The sequence below is a fragment of the Mytilus californianus genome, unplaced genomic scaffold (assembly GCF_021869535.1).
Source record: "Mytilus californianus isolate M0D057914Y unplaced genomic scaffold, xbMytCali1.0.p SCAF_2, whole genome shotgun sequence".
NCBI lineage: Eukaryota > Metazoa > Mollusca > Bivalvia > Mytilida > Mytilidae > Mytilus > Mytilus californianus.
In genome coordinates this window covers 39,083,574-39,105,579 of record NW_026262668.1, presented here as the reverse complement: position 1 = coordinate 39,105,579, position 22,006 = coordinate 39,083,574, and the positions used below count along the sequence as shown (strand labels likewise).

The 22,006-nt window shown below is 33.1% G+C and overlaps 1 protein-coding gene across 5 annotated transcripts in view; it reads right to left on the bottom strand.

The window, feature by feature from the left end:
- LOC127727930 (stAR-related lipid transfer protein 3-like) overlaps nt 1-22,006 on the bottom strand; it is a 191,169-nt gene that overhangs the window by 964 nt on the left and 168,199 nt on the right. For all 5 annotated transcript variants that reach the window (XM_052235087.1, XM_052235089.1, XM_052235088.1 and 2 more), the window contains 2 exons: nt 21,545-21,729; nt 1,830-1,923 (listed from right to left, as the gene is read on the bottom strand). In XM_052235087.1, the coding sequence (XP_052091047.1) occupies nt 1,830-1,923; nt 21,545-21,729 (279 nt within the window). The remainder of the gene's footprint in view (nt 1-1,829; nt 1,924-21,544; nt 21,730-22,006) is intronic.

Genomic DNA, 22,006 nt, shown 5'->3' with positions numbered 1-22,006 from the left:
CAAACTTTAAAATTCTATTTTCGTCAGCATCTTTCTAAATAATATGGTAATTGTCAACAATTGACATAACAAAACAATCATACATTTCCAATACTTATACATATAAACTGTTAACACAGAGATATGTCTCGCCTATTTGTTATTTTGATAATGCAAATGTTGAAATTAAAATAGCAATACTTAAACATGTAAGTTATGCAAATATTCAAAGTCAATGAACCATGACTGAAGGTACAGGGCTAAATAATCTCCATGGAAATGAGATGTGCCAATGCTAATACAACTGCAAACCAAATACCATTGACTTTTCATAAGTCGTTCCCTTTAAACAAACCTAAACACAAACATTAACTTGTAAACTATGTAAAAGTTTCAAAGTCAATGAACCATAATTAGGGGGTGGGGTTATATAATCTCCATGGAAATGAAACTTACAAATGTCAATACATTTGCATACCGAATATCATTGACTTAACATTAGTGGTTCATCTTAAACTGACCTAATCACAAACTTATACATGTAAACTAAGCAAAAGTTTCAAAGTCAATAGACCATGACTGAGGGGGTTAGGACCAAATATTCTCCATGGAAATGTGATGTGCTAATGCTTATACAACTGCATACCAATTATCATTGACTTACCACTAACGGTTCCCCTTAAACTGACCTAATCACAAACTAAAACATGAAAACGAAGCAAAAGTTTCAAAGTCAATAGACCATGAATGAGGGGGCTGGGCCAAATAATCACCATGGAAATGAGATATGCCAATGCTTATACAACTGCATACCAAATATCATTTACCTACCACTAGTGGTTCCCCATAAACTGACCTAATCACAAACTAATACATGGAAACTAAGCAAAGTTTCAAAGTCAATAGACCTTGACTGAGGGGTGGGCCAAATAATCTCCATGGTAATGAGATGTGCTAATGCTAATATAACTGCATACCAAATATCATTGACCTACCACTAGTGTTTCACCATGAACTAGACCTAATCACAAACTAATACATTGTTGATGCTGCCGCCGCCAGCGGAAACATCATACCTATGTCTCTCTTTTTGACCCCGTCAAGGCGAGACAATAAAATGACTATCAATATATGTCCAACATGGTTGTTCTGTAGATTGACAAAATAAGGGAGGGTTCAGCACTAAAAAAATGTAGTTTAACCCTGCAATTTTGATGTCCTTGTCTTACATAATGAACCTTGTCAGTGGTCTTGTTTGTGTAAAATCTTAGTGTTTTTGTCCTGTAAAGAATTTTGTGTCAATGGAAATTCTTTGACAGTCCATAGTAAATTTGTGCACAACCTGTCTAACCCAAGGGTGTCAAAATAGTTATTTGATATTATTTGTGACTGACTTTTCTAACTCCTTAATAAACTTTGACATGAGATCAAAATATTAAGCTTTTAAAAACACTAATTGTAGAAAAAAATATCAAAACTGTGAGTCTAGAGTCAAGGCAATATAGAGATGGTAAAAGGTCAAGACATTTGGCAATTGTTGAAGACCATTTGCTGATCTCTTGATGCCTTTTCTAATTATATTTTCACTTTTTCAGGTGCAATATTTTTTTCTGGATCTGATCAAGATATTTAGGCACTGACCATTCATCATTTGTGGGATACATGTTTTTTTTAACAACTGTTCAATAACATAAAGGAACAAGGATTTAAAAAAAAAATCATTGTTGGTTTTATTCATTTTACTTATTTTTAATAGAAACAAACTATGTTTTTTTTCACTTCCCTTCTTAATTATTGAAAGATGAATGTTCAGTCCTTTATCATGATTATATATTTTTTTCTCCACTTACCTTTAGATTTGTATTGAGATACCATAAAAATTGACATTTATGTTGCTCATTTGGTATAGGTACAAATAAAAATCCTCCTGGACCATTTTCACCTCTGAAAACAGGAAGAAAGCAATATGAAGAGGTTTAAAAAAAAATTTGTGACAATTTAACAGACACAAATAGTTCCAAGGAATTAATATTTGCCAATAATTTGACTACTTTTAGCTTTTGGAACTTGTTTGAATGAAAAAAAAAATTTAAAGGTTTATCTATATTGTAGGAATGACAATAAGGGGACGATCATTGATATTCCTGAGGGCAGGAGTATTATAATAATCAACGACCTCTCAATATCACTAGGAAAAGTAAGTAACATTTCCAAAGGCAGCTTGAAATATTATATATAATACTTAGCATCCTAACTCCAAAACTGTTGGAAATAGTTGCATATGAAAAAAAAAAACAAATATGCAGCATTGTTTAAAACAATAAAAAATTGCAATGGTTTAAAATAAATAAGTAACTGTATGGAACAAGAGTGCACACACTGAAATGTCTTGCCTGCTTTACTGAGCATTGATTTTATGTTGAAAGTCTTAAAGATAAAGGTTTTACTAAAAGCATTACAGAAACTTAAAATCTTTAAAAATATATGACAATGAGGTCAAGGTCAGATAAATTGTGTCAGACAGACAAATACACCTTACAATTTGTTTATACACCAAATATAGTTGACCTATTGCATATATGCTAATTGAAAAACAGACCAAAACACAAAAAAATTAACATTGACCATTGAACCATAAATATGAAGTCAAGGTCAGATGATACCTGCCAGACAGACATGTGCACCTTACAATTATTCCATACACCAAATATAGCTGACTTATTGCTATTAGTATTTGAAAAACAGACCAAATCACAAAAACTTAACATTGACCATTGAACCATAAAAATGGGGTCAAGGTCAGATGATACCTTCCTGACAGACATGTACACCTTACAATCATTCCATTCACCAAATATAGTTGACCTATTGCTTATAGTACTTGAAAAACAAACCCAAAAACATAACATTGACTAATGAACCATAAAAATTAGGTCAAGGTCAGGTCATACCTTCCAGACAGACATGTACACCTTACAATCATTCCATACACCAAATATAGTTGACCTACTGCTTAAAGTACTTGAAAAATAGACAAAAACACAAAAACTTAACATTGCCCAATGAACCATGAAAATGAGGTCAAAGTCAGATGATACCTGCCAGATAAACATGTACACCTTACAATCATTCCATACACCAAACATACTTCACCTATTGCTTATAGTACTTGAAAAACAGACAAAAACACAAAAAACTTAACATTGACCAATGAACCATGAAAATGAGTTCAAGGTCGGATTATACCTGCAAGACAGACTTGTACACCTTACAATCATTCCATACTCCAAATATAGACGACCTATTGCTTATAGTACTTGAACAAGAATGTGTCCATAGTACATGGATGCCCCACTCACACTATCATTTTCTATGTTCAGTGGACCGTGAAATTGGGGTCAAAACTCTGATTTGGCAATAAAATTAGAAAGATCATATCATAGGGAACATGTGTACTAAGTTTCAAGGTGATTGGACTTCAACTTCATCAAAATCTACCTTGACCAAAAACTTTAACCTGAAGTGGGCACTATCATTTTCTATGTTCAGTGGACCGTGAAATTGGGGTTAAAACTCTAATTTGGCATTAAAATTAGAAAGATCATATCATAGGGAACACATGTACTAAGTTTCAATTTGATTGGACTTTAACTTCATCATAAACTACCTTGACCAAAAACTTTAACCTGAAGAGGGACAGACGGACGGACGGACGGACGAACGAACGAACGAACGAACGGATGGTGAAACGAACGGACGCACAGACCTGAAAACGTAATCCCCCTAGGTTGGGCATAAAAATATCCTTTTAAACCCTGCAAAAATCCTGAGGTCACTATTTCCTTAGTGGAATACTGGCATCTGTTTGCTAAAAAATGAAACAGAAGCCGGTATTTCTGTGTCCCCCGCAATGCATAAATCAGGTAGCTTATATACTTAAATAAATGTGGATACCGGGTAGTGTCCACATGTGGACACAGATGATGCCCCCACTTGCATATCATATAGTTATAAAGGAACATAACTGAAGAACGGTAAAAGTGACGCTACCCAAATTTGAACTTGATATGAGTTTTGTGGTAATAAGCATTGTGTGTAAGTCTCATAACATTTGGTTGAGGCTAACTTAAGTAGAGAACAGAAACTAAAAATTCAGCAATATTTCTATTTGTAAACACGCATAACTCTAGAACGGTAGTGTATAAGTTTTATAACATTTGGTTGGGACAAACTAAAGTTAGAGAACGGAAACGAAAAAATCAGCAATTTTTATGTTTATAAAGGGATATAACTCAAGAATGGTAAAAGTGTCGCCACCAAATTTCATGCTTATTACTTATTACTTGATATTTAGAAGAAAATAAAAATTTTGCAATTTTTCCATTTATAAAGGGGCATAACTCTAGAACAGTTAAAGTGACGCCACCAAAAATCAAACTTGATCTGTGGTAATAAGCACTGTGTTATGGGTTATTTTGTATTTTGCCATTTATGGAATTTAATGACTGACATCAAGATTTTTTTAATATATTTGTAACACTCAGAAACCTGTCCATCCCCCAAACTTGTCCATATGTAGCCACTAAACTGCAAAAACATATCTAGTTGCTAAAGGGCGCCAAAACGTGTCCCTTTTATGAGCACCCAATTGTGTTCAACTGAAGCCTAAAAGTCCTCTTTTTGTGAATGCTCAATGGTGTCTATATTTTGAAAACGCCTTAACGTGTCCTACCTATTGAATTTATTGTTAATATGTTGTCATCCTAAACATGCATGAAATATTTGCCACTGGACATTAAGCATCCAACAATTGAAATCAATATTTTGTTCTAAAATGCATGAAATAATTGCCACAAAATGTTAAGCAGGCAACAATCAGTTAATCCATTATTTTCTGTTAGTAGATTATTACTTCTTTAACAATAAATTTAACGTTATGTTACAGTTAAAAAGATGATGTGCAATTAAAATGACTTAAATTCTCATCTTGTAAGTGACGCATCCTGTTTTAACGTATTTAACATTACCTTTAAGTAATACATGTTTTTCTAACGAGTATCAACTATAAGGCTGGTATCAGGGATGCTTATGATATGTGCAAAGTTATTTCTTTTGTTTATGTCTCTTTAGTGAATTACTGTAAACATTATTGACGTCGCTGAGGACATGTTAGCGCTAAAAGTTTTGAGACATTCTGGTGATTTAAAGTGGACACGTTTTGGCTTATAACAATTATCGGGCACATTTGGGGGATGTGAAATTGCACACTTTTGGATGATTTAGGATTTTAAGGACACGTTTGGGTGGATGGACACGTTAGAGAGTGTTACATATTTATTCATAAAGTATTCCATAAACTTCTTATAAATGTGTAAGTTTGGTGAGGGCCATACTTGGCCCCAAATTTTAAGTTTCATTGTTTCAAGATAAAAAATGTTACAAGCTGATGACAAGACACATAAAAAAGTGGAATAAAACTTTGTTTGTCAATCTTTTTTTATAAAGTGTTAACATTTACAACCCAGATAAGCTTAAAGTTGATTTTAGTGAAATTTGACTAAATCATCTGAATTTAAACCAAATTTATGCCTTTCAAACATACAGCCTAAGCTTCAACAACCTAAATATTCAATTCAGATATATGAAATGTTATAGGTTGCACTTTGTAAATACAGCTGTTTCACAAACAACCCTTCTTTTGGGGAGATATTTAATATTCATAGATATTTTGTTTGTTTATCTACTGGTCCCAAGATATGATCTCTATATATATAGCTATGTTTCATCTCATAGAGACACAACTTGGAAATTTTACCAGAATTAAATACACATGGATAGTGGCCAAATTTACAAAAGTGCAACCTATATTGGGTGAAAAAAGAGAACATGTAGAATTTCACCAAATCTGGTTTATCTCCAGAGATTTTAATAACATTAACTAATATATAAAGTTTTATAAATATTTCACAAAGATTGAGAAAATTCAGGGCCTTAAATATGATGACTCAGCATAAATTCACAGTTTACAGTAAGCATAGTTTACTTAAAGCCCTGTATGCAAAGTAAACTCATAATATATGCATATATGTAATTTAAATTTTTAAAAAGTGCTTATGTTAATTTACCCTTCACAGTCATTGAAACTCATAGATCCTTGATGAACATAATATTGTTGTTGGGGTGTTTTTGTCCTGTCCAAAACCCATAAGTATGTGCATTTTAGACATCTTTCTTCGGTTTTCTTTGATGCAGAGGGTTCATTTGTAGCAGTAAGGATGATTATCTGAACTGCTTATTAATTAATGATATTGAGATCAGTTTAATACATGATGAATATGTGTTAAAACTAAGAACATCTAAGACTGACCCTTTTCGAGTAGGAGTAGATATAATCATAAATGAGAATGATATATTTGGACCAGTTGGCACTATGAATAAGTACCCAGTACTTGTGTAAGTGATAAATTAGTCCTGGTAAAATGTGTCCGGGCGGACAAATATTACTAGTATAAAAAGTCCATGGTTACAGAGTTTACTAGTATATTTAGTCCGATGTCAGTAATTTATGTCCCCAGACAAATTTTCCTAGGAATTTATGTCCATGTCATCAATATTCCTAGGTAAAAACGTCCATGTCCTTTATTTTAATAGGAAAATGTGTAATAAAAGAAATCATTTACATGTAAACAATGGAATATTTAATTCTTATGTTTTAATGTTGTTTAACAGTTGTGCATTAATCTTTTAATAAAATTTATGTGCCCAGACTAAATTTCCTAGGAAATCCTGTCCAGGCCATTAATATTGCTAAGTAAACACAACCATGTTCATTATTTTGATAAGACAATTTGTAATGAGAGAAATCATTTACATGTGAACAATGGAATTTTTAATTATGTTTCAATGCTGTTAAACAGTTGTGCATTAATCTTTTAATAAAATTTATCTGCCCAGACTCATTTTCCTAGGAATTCATGTCCAGGCCATTAATATTCCTAGGTAAAAACGTCCATGTCCTTTATTTTTATAGGAAATTTTGTAATGAAAGAAATAATTTACAAGTAAACAATGGAATTTGTAACTTGTATGTTTTTAAATTGTTTAACAGTTGTGCATTGATATTTCACTATTTTATCAAAATACGGGTGTTTTTTAATAATTAAACGGACTTTTTTTCCTAGGAAAATTAATATCACAGACTTTAATGATGTACATAATCACAAATGTTCCTTTCTTGATTTTGATATTGATTAATTTAAGTAATGTCTTAAGAAATAAACTTCTAAAGGGACTTTTTTCATACAAAAAAGGAGAATACAGAAATATAAAAAATTTCCTAGGAAAATAGGTGCCAGACATATTTTACTAGCTACGGACATATTTTCCTAGGAAAATTTATCCACGGACTTAATTTCCTAGTAAAATTATGGTCACGGACTTGATTACCTAGGAAAAAAAGTCCGGCGGACAAATTTTACTACCGGACCAAATTTACTGTTACACTTGCAGTATCGCTTAGAAATGGGAGCCTTACAAAATTTTCCTTTATTAGTTGAAAGCGATTTTGATACAAGGCCATTATCTATGGAAACTTTCATTAACTACTTAAGGGAGCTTTTAAATCCGTTATAGCGAAGCAATTTCTGTGGTCACTCGTTCAGAATTGGTGCCGCTAATTCAGCTGCAGTGGCTGGAGTTGAAGATCATATCATTTAAACACTTGGTTGATAGTCCTCTGACTGTTATATTAGATATATTAGAACTGATAAGGAGTTATTTGTAAAGCACAGAAGAAAATGTTGTTTTTTTTTATTGTGAACTAAATGAAAGTTTTCCACAGAGTAGTCTGCTCTTGACCAGGGTATTTAAAATTTTGTCTATTCTCTTGTCTTATTGAATAAATACAATAGCTATTGTTCTCTGTGTAGTTTTTTTCACTGGGACCTTTAAATTTCTTCTAGGAGAAATCTATCACTCATTGATTAATTTACCTGACCAAAAAATTATCTTCTCTTTTTGGGGAAATAGTTGTATAAACTCGCATAAACTGCATCCAATATTGTACGTATTTAATCAATATTGGGAATTTAATGTATTAAATTGGAGTTTATACATTTTTGTTCTGTCCTCATCATCTTTTACCCTGTCCCATCATGTGTTTAATATTAGCAAGACCTTTGATAAGTTATTTTTGTCTACAGAGATAAGATAAGGATTTGGCCAATCACATTATAGATATTGAAGGGATAGGTGGTCATTTTATAAAGCTTGTTGCAGTTTCAGCAGCCATATTTTGTTTCTCTGAGATTTAATTTGAATATTCTATTCTATTTGCTGTTTGGAGTTATATATATACAGAATTCGTATGTTTATTTTAAACTAACATTCATCCACTAAGTATAAGTGTTTTGTTTCCAGTAATTCGGATTTACGTTTTTAAACAATTCAGGATCAGCCACAAAGGTACTTTTTTTTAAGTTTGTGCTTCATAGTCTTGATAGTGCATCGTTTTTCTCCAGAGTTTGTAACTTTCAATTTATCATCAAGACGATTCAAAATTGGATTATATTTGTATTCTGCTTTAATTTTAAACCTCTGTTATTCGTCATCATGGGACCAATTCGTAGATCGGGGACAAGGACACACGTGCATTACGATCCGGAAATGCCTGAAAACTGGACTATAATCAGATTAAGACAAGAACTTAACGCAAGAGGGATTAGAATTCCTCAAAATTCGAGGAGGATGGCATTGGTCAGGCTTTTACGAGAGTCTGGAGAAAATGTTATTTCCGATGCAGGGAGAAACGCCGAGGGCCACGCTGACACCATATTGGGTAGTGGGCGATCCCAGAATTCCACTGTCACAGACACCACCATCAATGACCACGTGCACGACGCCTTATTAGGAAGTGCGGCATCCCAAGATGCATCTGTGGAGACAAACAATAGAACTTTAATAAACATTGTTTCAAGGCTGTCTACGACAGTGCAGTCCTTGCAACAAAATGTGACAACACTAACTGGCCAAGTCAACACTCTAATTACTCAGAGAACAGTAGAAGCACGTGATGGGACAACAACAACAACGAGAACCGGAAATACGTGGATTCCTACTTTCGCTTCAACCGGAAGTAAAAGAAGTGAAGAAGTAAACAATGCCAATGGTCTTAATTTCAACCTGGAGACAGCCTACTCCGCTCTGAGAACTAACGCATTGCCAACGGCTGCAACGGGCAGCGAAGAACAAGCTCTTAGGATATATAGATATATATAGATGAAAATTGTTTGATTTTTTTTTTGTTGCCTTTTGTAAAAATTCGTTAAAACTAGCACATTCAACTGTTAAATTGTATTTAGCAGGTATAAGACACTATTTAAAAAAAAAGGGTCATTCAGACCCGCTAGCAAATACTGTTTGTTTGCAGTGCATTCTAAGAGGTTTAAAAAAGTCTCAGTGTAATAAACGTCCTAAACGAATGCCTATTACTATTTCGATTTTAAAAGAATTATGTAATTTTTTAAGATCTAAGGTATTTTCTCCATTGGTTGATTTAATCAGAGACATATAATACAATATATGTATTATATGTCTCTGATTTAATGCTACAAATCGCATTTAATTTAGCTTTTTTTGGAATTCCTCCGATGTGGCGAATTTACTTGTCGTAGTAAAGACTTTTCTAAGGATACCATTGTTTCAATTCAAGATATTTCTTTAGATGTGTCACTAAAAAATTTAGTTTTCCATTTACATTCTTCTAAGTGTGATCCATTCAGGCAAGGTGTAAATATTACTATCTTTGAAAACAATGTTTTTCACCCTGTAGCTACCTTGAGAAAATATATCAAATTCAGAACTGATTTAGGAGCTAAGCCTCAGTCGCCTTTGTTTGTTAACGATGATTATGACCATACTCCCTTATTAAGGGATCGCTATATTTCTTTGCTGCAAGATTTACTTTTTATACGACCGCAAAAATTAAAATTTTTTTGGTCGTATATTGGTATGACGTTGGCGTCGTCGTCGTCGTCGTCGTCGTCGTCGTCCGGCGTCGTCCGAAGACACATTGGTTTTCGCACTCTAACTTTAGTTTAAGTGAATGGATCTCCATGTGTAATAACCGTGTATTTAGATTCTTAATTTTTGGTTCCGTCTTCAAATTGGTCTACATTAAGGTCCAAAGGGTCCAAAATTAAACTTAGTTTGATTTTAACAAAAATTGAATTTTTAGGTTTCTTTGATATGCTGAATCTAAACATGTATTTAGATTTTTGATTATGGGCCCAGTTTTCAAGTTGGTCCAAATCGGGGTCCAAAATTAAACTTTGTTTGATTTCAACAAAAATTGAATATAAGGGGTTCTTTGATATGCTGAATCTAACCATGTATTTAGATTTTTGATTTTTGGGCCCCGTTATCAACTTTGTCCACATTGAGGTCAAAAGGGTCCAAAATTAAACTTTGTTTGATTTCATCAAAAATTGAATTCTTGGGGTTCTTTGATATGCTGAATCTAACCATGTATTTAGATTTTGGATATTGGACCATAATAGGTGAATGTCCAATTTAAAACTTTTAAGTTCTTAGACCACATTCATTCTGTGTCAGAAACCTATGCTGTGTCAAATATTTAATCACAATCCAAATTCAGAGCTGTATCAAGCTTGAATGTTGTGTCCGATACTTGCCCCAACTGTTCAGGGTTCGACCTCTGCGGTCGTATCAAGCTGCGCCCTGAGGAGCATTTTATTAGACTTGGGTATAAAGATGATAAATTTTGTGGGCATTCATTAAGAATAGGAGCAGCTTCATCTGCAGCTGCTGCAGGAATTGAAGACCACATTATTCAAACTTTAGGTAGATGGTCATCTGATTGTTACATGCGTTATATTAGAACCAACCCTAAAACTATACATGCAGCTCAAGATAAAATGTGTTTTTAAGTGAACATTTCTCTTAGTAGATGTTATACATCATTTCATATTGTTTGTACATACATGTGAGGTTAAATATACAGTGTTCTCCCCAGGATTTTTTTAAGGCGCAAAATTCAAGGGCGCGTAACTCTTTTTTTAGAGTGAACGTTTGTGATCTGAAGCAATAAGTCATAAATCATGACATGCAATATGAATTATAATGCTTTGTGTTATGTGTTTAATAATGCAGAGTATTAATGAATTACAAGAATATATATATGAAATAAATTGATTTTAAACACAAAAGTTATTTATATTCAGTCAATTAAAGAAGTCAAAATATAAATATTCATCTCTACTCTCTGCTCCTTCTAGGGATATTGTTTCAAGATAGTGTTATCTTGTTGGACAGTCTGTTCCCCAACTTTGTCTTTATCCTCTTCAGGGTTAAAAATTAAACCCCCACTCACAATAACTTTTGCTTATACCCCCTTTAACATTTCTAAGCCATGAAAACTCAGTCAGCCACTTGTCATTGAAACCAGAAACATGGTGCTTGCTTTTATCAATTGCTAAAACTTGAGCTTGGTTGGGATTAGGAGAAGCAATGAAATCTGCTTATACTGACAGTGTAGACGGAGGTGTATTCCACTTTTCATTAGAAGTCATTGGTGTGGAAAAAAACTTCTACTTCCATCATCTACCTTTTGCTTATAATTCACCCCTTTGTTATTTGCAGAGAACATGTTCATTCAGAATTAATAAAATCGAATATGGTTAAGATATTTGGTATACAACTTTTTAAAACAAATTTTTTTTATAAATGAACAGCTGCCCAGTTTCCGTAGTTTCACATTACGCTTCCGTGCGTATTATTGTTTAATCCTATCTTTGGCAGATAGATATAAACGAAACTTTACAAATTCGTTAAAGTTAAAACCATTGAAATTATTTACCAGTGACATTATACAGAAGCTGCGGCGATTCTGTACCCGTGTTGATTGTCACATATATCCCGACGCACGGATTCACGATCGATGTTCAATGATCATTTTATTTCTAAAAATATGACAGTTTCAGACGAATTTACCTTGCAAGCAACATTTTTTCACTTTCTATTAAAGTAAATCACTCCTCGTTATCTTTAATCAAACTTTATTTTAATTTTTTCAACTACTAATACTTTCATTCATAGTTTTCATCGTAAATATCTTTAGCAATGTGTATTCAAATTTATCATGTGTATTCAACACGTTCATTGGTCGTGTTTAAATAGATTCTTCTTCTAGACCAATGAAAAAATTCGTTATATAAATGGTCAAGTGATCACACACACGATGCGTAAATACAATGTATTTGCGATCTATTTCTTCAATTTCTGCACTGAAGTTTTTAAAATTTTTAATTTTCTTCAAAAAATATCTATCTTCTTGATGATCATTTAAGCTATTACCTGATAACATAGTCCGATAAGGCTGAGATAAGCGTGGCTCAGGTAAAACTAATTATCAGTTATTGCGTAACACTGACCGACCCATCAGCGGTGATCAGTAACTTGACAATTTTAACCAACATTTATAATGAAAATGTGAAAATTAACACGCTGCGGGATCAAGTATCAAGGGACAGCGGCCAATTAAGACGCTGCGGGATTTACAAAAATATTATGAAGGCGCTGCGGCACCGCAGCGTCATATCGGCCTGGGGAGAACACTGTAATATATGTATATTTACATAGGTTTAGGGTTAGGGTTAGGGTTAGGGTTAGGGTTATATTTACATATATATATAATTTGTATTTTTTTTTTTTTTTTTAAGGTACTATTATTCATAGTTTTTTTTATCATATCTGATGTATCTTTTCTTGGGGGCTTTCACTCATTAATTTCGCTCATTTTGGACAACATAATTTCAGGGAAATTATTTTCCCCCAATTCATTTATACATATTTAAAATTATTAAGTACATTGTACACCTGCTGGCATCTACCGCAGGATCTATTGTTATTCGCATTAGGTAACCTGCTGGCATCTACGGCAGAATCTATTTTTATTCACATTCACCTGCTCGGATCTACCACAGGTTCTCAAATTAGTTTTGTCTGCTCGGATCTACCAAAGGCATAAGTAATATATATTTTTTGTATGTTTTGTCTGCTCCGATCTACCACAGGCATAAGTAATATATATTTTTTGTATGTTTTGTCTGCTCGGATCTACCACAGGCATAAGTAATATATATTTTGTGTATGTTATTCGTCAGAAACTGTAATGAGTAGCGCCCTAGAAAGCCAAATGTTACATCAAGGTATTAATATGTAAATGTTTTACTATTAACTATGTTTTTTATATTATATGAAAATGTTTTAGTCCTTAGTGAATTTTAGTTTTTTGTTTTAATAAATAGTTTAGTTTTATATCTTATCTTTGTTATATACAGTTAGTAATTGTAGTTTTGGTATATGTTGGTTCTCCAAGATTATTCAGGACCACAAGCGACAGTACACACACTCTCATACATACTGGTGCCCTTAGTCGTAGGCTGAATTAATTTTATTGATGATATATTTTGGTTGTTTTTTATTCAATGATTAAGCTAATATATAAAAAGATTTGGTAGGAGTGCCAATGAGACAAATCTTCATACAAGACTAAGTCCATCATAGTACCAGAGTTCTGTTTAAATGGGATATTTTCTAATCTGGAGAATTATGTATAAACAATAATATATTTTCAATCTGTTCAATATAAACACTGATTTAATTATAAAAAGTTTATTTCTGACAAAATTTTTAAGAAATTAATATTTAATATTGTTCCAATGAAATTGCATGTTTTTGTTGTTGTTCAGTTATAGAATACATTTATCAAGAACTTAATTTAAACACAATAATTTTCAAGTTTTTATTTGTCAAACACACAAAAAAACAGCAAATTTTAAAAGGGAAAATATAAAAAATTTGTTCAGAAATCAACTTATAATTTTTAAATCAGTGTTTATATTGAAAATTTTAAAAATGAACAAGAAATGATTGTAACAGGATGCTGTTACGAAGTCTCCCAAACGAAGCTCCCATAATTCGTAATTCCCAGGGTCGCCTGACATTGGGCAACGTCCAGTGAAAATTGGTTTGGTCCAGTAAAGTTATATGCATTAGTGATGCCTGGGGACTAACCTTGTATATCATTCAAATCATCTTGGCATGACAAACCAGAATATATATGGTTTAGGGGTGGGGATCTCAACCATTTACAAGATACTAGAACATTGGGGGTGGGGGGAACCCCTGGGGACTGACCCTATATGTCATTCAAATGTTTTTTACATGACGAACAGGAATATATATGGTTTAGGGGTGGGGATCTCAACCATTTACAAGATATTAGAACATTGGGGGTGGGGGGAACCCCTGGGGACTGACCGTATACGTCATTCAAATGTTTGAGACATGACAAATAGGAAAATATATGGTTTAGGGGTGGGGATCTCAACCATTTACAAGATATTAGAACTTTCTCAAATGGCAGGGGGTCAGGATGACCCCTGGGGACTAACCCTGTATATCATTCAAACCATCTTAGCATGACAAACCAGAATATATATGGTTTAGGGGTGGGGATCTTGACCACTTACAAGATATTAGAACTTTCTTAAATGGCAGGGGGTGGGGGTGACCCCTGGGGACTAACCCTGTATTTCATTTAATGGGCTTTATCATTTAGAACATTTTCAATTAAAAAGATTGTGTCTATCACAAACGGTTTTCAATTTATAATCATTTGAAAATTTAAAAAAATAAAATCCCATAGGGTTCTATAGTAAAACCGTCTTTTCTTTTTGCCCTTCAAAGTACCCCTTTATAAACCCCATTGCACAAACAAAACCCTGATTGCACCACTAGACATGTTAGTCTAACATATTGTGAAACCCTAAGTTAATCTGACAAGTGGTTTTGGAGAACGGGTGCGGACAAGTTCAAATTTAAAAGCGGCGGAAGAGGAAGAAGAAGAAGAAGAAGAAGAAGAAGAAGAAGAAGAAGAATAATAAGAACTGAGCAAAAACAATAAGTCTTCCCAAACTTTGTTTGGAAGACTTAATTATTGATATTGAATAAATACAACACCACATGCAGTTTTTTGAGTCCTTATTTAGTATTTGTACATGTATTTTCATTATTGACAGTTCAATTTTTTGTTCAGGTTGTTCAGGTAAATAACCCCCCCCCCCCCCCTTTCTCAACATTAAACAATCTTTCATATTCGAACATACTGATGGATATGTGTGTCTGGATTAGAAACCCGACGATGGATATGCTTAACATACAAAAATACAGATTGCATATGTTGGAACCCCCTTTTTGGGGCCATCCAGAAGGGGGGTCCGGGGTTTGAACCCCCTTTTTTACGATCAATGCTTTAGAATGGAGACATATGACTGGAACCCCCTCATTTATCCTGGGTTGGGACCCCCTTTTAAAAATGGCTGGATCCGCCCCTGGGTGCCATCATTATTCTGCAACAATCCAAACATTAATATTTATTTTATGATTAAGACTTAGTCCAAATGAAAGTTATATGTTTTTAATGTATAATTTAAATAAAAGTTCTTTACATGTATGTTCTTTAAGACATTTCCATATGGGATTAAAATTTTAGCTTCAAGCAAATGAGTATTTAAATGATTTTTTTTATTCAAAATAGATGCTAATTACTATTTTCGCAATTGGAATTTCCTGAAATATGTTTTTTTTTTAATATGTCTTGAAACAACTTGTAGTGAATACTTTTAGTAATCTGTTATGTTCATGCTATTAAAAAAACAATTTCTATTGTTATGAATAACAATGGACTGTGTTTTTGGGATGTAGAAAAAGCAGGGATTTCGAGAAATGCCGCTCGTCACACCCTGTGGTCAAAATCCATTGTTATTTGTAACAATAGATCTATTCAATTTACACTTGTTTCAGAAATAGAAACTATGAAGTATAACAATAGAACTGGGGTGTAAATTGACAGGTAACTTGCATGTGAATCTTTGGAAAAGTATCATTGGGTTCGCAATAAACTCTATTATATTTTGCATGTAACCAATAGTAATTTTTTTTGTATTCGAATGCATTAATATTATTTCGTGGGGGCTTTCACTTATTTATTTTTATGAACTCATTTAATTTGGCCTTAATAATTCAAGGGAAATTATACTCCCCCAATTCAATGATACATCAGATAGGTTAATTCCTGCTGAAATCTCCCCAGGAACAATTATGTATTTTAATGTATTATTTTTATTCTGCTGGGATCTCCCTAGGTCATTTATTCTCTTTAGTCTATATAGCTTTACACCTGCCCAGATTTCCCCAGGTGAACATTTCATACAGTATAAATTAGTTGCGGGGATCTCCCAAGCATTGTAAGGTAATGTATGTATGTATAACTTTTTTGTACAGTTTTTTTTCTAATTGTTTAAGGAATTTTCATTTTACTCGTATTTTGACAGTTTAAAATAAACTGCTTCGCTGAGCGCAGCTGGATACGCCCGCAGAGGTCCAACCCTGAACAGTTGGGGCAAAAATGGACACAATATTCAAACTTGATACAGGTCTGAATTTGGATTATAATTAAATATTTGACATATTACAGGTTTCTGAATAAATGTAGTCAAAGAACTTGAAATTGGTTATATGAATTGAATTTATATTCAATTAAAGATTTCTTGCTGTTGTGCAATACACTGTGCTGTTGCGCAATACTTAGTAAATCTGTTGTCAGACTATAAACAAATAAAGTTCAATTAATTCTCAATGTCATATTAGAAAATTATGAAAATCAAAAGGAGCTTACATCAATAAATATAAACAATTCACCAAAGTTTCATGGGAATTGCTGACAGCATTTTTGAGTTATTGTCAGAAAACTGGAAAATCCCCCTTTTTAAATGAATAAAACCCCATAACTCAGAAATGTAAAATGTAAAATTTATAAAATTCTAAAGGGAGCTTACATCAATAGATATAAACAATTCACCAAAGTTTCATAAGAACTGCTGAAAGCATTTTTGAGTATTTGTCCAAAAACTGGAAAATCCCCCTTTTTTTTAATACAAGAGTGCACACGCTGAAATGTCTCGCCTTCTTTACCAATCATTGATATTATGTTGATAGTCCTAAATATAAAGCTTTATTACAACTGTCACATAAACTTAACATCAACCAAGTAAACTAAACATTGACCAATGAACCATGAAAATGAGGTCAAGGTCAGATGAACCATGCTAGGCAGGCATGTACAGCTAACAATTCTTCCATACAACAAATATAGTTGACCTATTGCTTATAGTTTAAGAAAAACAGATGAAAACACAATAACTTAACACTGAGCAATGAACCTTGAAAATGAGGTCAAGGTCAAATAAAACCTGCGTAACTGACATATAGATCATAAAATATTTCCATACACCAAATATAGTTGAACTATTGCATATAGTATTAGAAAAAAAGACCAAAACTCAAAAACTTAACTTTGACCACTGAACCATGAAAATGAGGTCAAGGTAAGATGACACCTGCCAGCTAGACATGTACACCTTACAATCATTCCATACACCAAATATAGCTGACCTATTGCATGCAGTATTAGAAAGAAAGACCAAAACTCAAAAACTTAACTTTGACCACTGAACCATGAAAATGAGGTCAAGGTCAGATGACACCTGCCAGCTAGACATGTACACCTTACAAACATTCCATACACCAAATATAGTAGACCTATTGCATACAGTATAAGAAAAACAGACCAAAACACAAAAACTTAACTATAACCACTGAACCATGAAAATGAGGTCAAGGTCAGATGACACCTGCCAGTTGGACATGTACACCTTACAGTCCTTCCATACACCGAATATACTAGACCTATTGCTTATAGTATCTGAGATATGGACTTGACCACCAAAACTTAACCTTGTTCACTGATCCATGAAATGAGGTCGAGGTCAAGTGAAAACTGTCTGAAGGGCATGAGGACCTTGCAAGGTACGCACATACCAAATATAGTTATCCTATTACTTATAATAAGAGAGAATTTAACATTACAAAAAATCTGAACTTTTTTTTCAAGTAGTCACTGAACCATGAAAATGAGGTCAAGGACATTGGACATGTGACTGACGGAAACTTCGTAACATGAGGCATCCATATACAAAGTATGAAGCATCCAGGTCTTCCATCTTCTAAAATATAAAGCTTTTAAGAAGTTAGCTAACGCCGCCGCCGCCGCCGTAGCCGCCGGATCGCTATCCCTATGTCAAGCTTTCTGCGACAAAAGTCGCAGGCTCGACAAAACCCTGCAACTCGGAAACGTAAAATCTAAATTTTATAAAAATCGAAAGGGAGCTCATGTCAATAGATATAAACAATTCACCACAATTTTTTGCAAGTTGGTGAAAGTATTCTTGAGTTATTGTCCGAAAATTGGAAAATCCCCCTTTTTTTAATGAATAAAACCCCATAACTCTGAAACATAAAATCTAAAATTTATAAAAAACGAAAGGGAGCTCACGTCAATAGATATAAACAATTCACCAAAGTTTTATGCAAATTGGTTAAAGCATTTTTGAGTTAATGTCCGACATGTTGACGACGGACGGACAGACGGACGGACAGACAACGGTATACCATAATACGTCCCGTAAAAGGACGTATAAAAATCTAAACACATGTTTAGATTTAGCATATCAAAGTACCCCAAGAATTCAATTTTTGTTAAAATCAAACTAAGTTTAATTTTGGACCCTTTGGACCTTAATGTAGACCAATTTTAAAATGGGACCTAAAATTAATAAACTGCTTCGCTGAGCGCAGCTGGATACGCCCGCAGAGGTCCAACCCTGAACAGTTGGGGCAAAAATGGACACAATATTCAAGCTTGATACAGGTCTGAATTTGGATTGTAATTAAATATTTGACATATTATAGGTTTCTGAATAAATGTAGTCAAAGAACTTGAAATTGGTTATACGAATTGAATTTATATTCAATGAAAGATTTCTTGCTGTTGTGCAATACACTGTGCCGTTGCGCAATACTTAGTAAATCTGTTGTCAGACTATAAACAAATAAAGTTCAATTAATTCTCAATGTCATATTAGAAATTTATGAAAATGTAAAGGGAGCTTACATCAATAGATATAAACAATTCACCAAAGTTTCATGAGAATTGCTGACAGCATTTTTGAGTTATTGTCCGAAAACTGGAAAATTCCCCCCTTTTTTATGAAAAAAACCCCATAACTCAGAAATGGTAAATGAAAAATTTATAAAATTCTAAACGGAGCTTACATCAATAGATATATAAACAATTCACCAAAGTTTCATAAGAACTGCTGAAAGCATTTTTGATTTTTTGTCCGAAAACTGAAAAATCCCCCTTTTTTTAATGAATAAAACCCCATAACTCGGAAACGTAAAATCTAAAATTTATAAAAATCGACAGGGAGCTCATGTCAATAGATATAAAAAATTCACCACAATTTCTTGCAAGTTGGTGAAAGCATTCTTGAGCTATTGTCCGAAAACTGGAAAATCCCCCTTTTTTTAATGAATAAAACCCCATAACTCGGAAACGTAAAATCTAAAATTTAAAAAAATCGACAGGGAGCTCATGTCAATAGATATAAACAATTCACCACAATTTCTTTCAAGTTGGTGAAAGCATTCTTGAGCTATTGTCCGAAAACTGGAAAATCCCCATTTTTTTAATGAATAAAACCCCATAACTAGGAAACGTAAAATCTAAAATTTATAAAAAACGAAAGGGAGCTCACGTCAATAGATATAAACAATTCACCAAAGTTCTATGCAAATTGGTTAAATCGTTTTTGAGTTAATGTCCGACATGTTGACGACGGACGGACAGACGGACGGACGGACAGACGGACGGACGGACAGACGGACAGACGGACAACGGTATACCATAATACGTCCCGTAAACGGGCGTATAAAAATTATAAAGTTGGTTTTTTTTTTTAAATGAATGGGTAGCCCCAAGAAAGCCAATAATGTATTGTATTTTAGTCATCCATTGTAGAAAGATATGTATATTGTAATGTTACATTTTATTTTCGATATGATGCTTAGATTTAGTATATTTTATGATAAAAGTATTTCTTAAATACATTTGTATGTGCGGTGTTATTGAACATCCAGTTTGTTTTTTTCTAGGAAGTTTGATAAGAATCAGAATTAAATCCACTCAAAGGTTGTTACATTGGAATTATTTTAAAAGAATTTAAATTAGAAATAATACATATTCCAATAACTGAATATTAAAGTTTTAAAAAGATTGCATTGTATCCAAACTTTTTCATTTAAGGAGGGTCGTGTTATACATGTATATCCATTTATATATTATGATATTTTAATTTGTCACTCTCTACTGATTCAACAAACTAGACAATATTATCAATTTCGTTATATCTGACTGTGAGTTAACTTTTGTATATTTGTAAAAATAAAACTTATTTTCGTAAAATTGTTGGTTTCGCTCCTTTCTGCGATGCTTAATAATTGAGTCACAACACCTTGGTAGGGACTATTGAATTCACACTTTCTATATTCTTGCAAACTGATGTGCAACCTAAATAGTAAAATACGTTTTCTGACAGCTCATTATTGCTTATATAGTCATTGATGTATTGAAAATCACTAACTGTTAAAAAGGCACATGCATAAGGGAAAGCAGTGTTGGTAATTGATATTCTTTGGGAATTTTTTATATCTTCCATCCATTACTCCTGCCAAGTCTTTCCACTTTTCTGTTCAAACTGATACTGCAGTTGCAGAAGAAAAAATGAAATTTTAGAAAGTTTATGGGCAGACCTACAACTGACAGCAATAGGTGGAAATAGCTCATGTTGACCATGTGGACAAGGTAAGCTAAAATATTAAATACTGTAAATTCAGAAAGGAGAAGGTCCGGTAAGGGCTAATTTTGGCCTAAAATTTGAAGTACATCTGATTAAAGATTTTTTGACACTTTTTAAACACTTAAGTGTGTACTTCAGTAGATTCAATTAGTTTTTTGTAAAAGATTTGAACTGATTTGGTCATTAAAGACGCTCAAATTCAAGCTTAAATATGAAAAATCTATCAAATATGCCACAAAACGTCACTTTTCAGATGGTTTTTGTCTAAAATGAAAGTGGCCGCATTCGTGTTCAGTTTCAACCTTTATATATGTTATATAATATCATCAAGTTCAGCATATATTCAAATATTAAGACTAAACACAAGTGCAGCCACTTCCATTTTAGACAAAAACCGTCTAAAAATAGCACAAATGTTAAATTGTGAAGATTTCAGTAATTTTGCAGGAATAAATGATGCTAGTACCTAATGCATACACGTGTGCATTGTCTTGTCAACAGCCAATATTTATGTAGCAAAAGTATTCTATTTTCCAATAAGTAGATAAAAGTTTACATTTTAACAAATTTGTAATAATGCTATATTTTGGGGCCAAAAGGGAGTCTTACCGGACCTACTCCTTTCTGCATAGTTTTTGTTTTGCAAAACCTATCCTGCCTTTATTTCACATTTATTAAAAGATAGCAAAAATTTCTGAATTATATTATACAAATTACTGTAATACCTGACATATTTTTTCTGATGAGGCATTCCTGAGAAAGTTGTGTGTGTAACTAAAGATAAATATTGTCCATTTCTCTCTCCCCATCTTCGTAGATTAACAAAGTCCCGAGCTGCCACAATACCTCCAGCAGCTTCAGCTGCAATGGTATAAGCTATATCTGTATTTTCACTGATGGCTTGTAATACCTGAATTTAAAAATAAAATAATGAAATCACAGCACTAGGTGACCTTATTTTAGCTAGATGTTCATATATTTTATTATGTTTAAAAAATCTTATACCATGATCATACCATCAAAACTCAACAAAAATCACCAGTGTAGCTATTTAAAAGATGTTTGCTGTACATTTGAACTAAAACTATCATGTTCCCGCAGAAGGCTAAGTATATAACAAGACAGATATCTTACATTTCAGCTTTCTCCATTTTAAATTTTTGGTAAAAACAGAAGACTATCTTTGT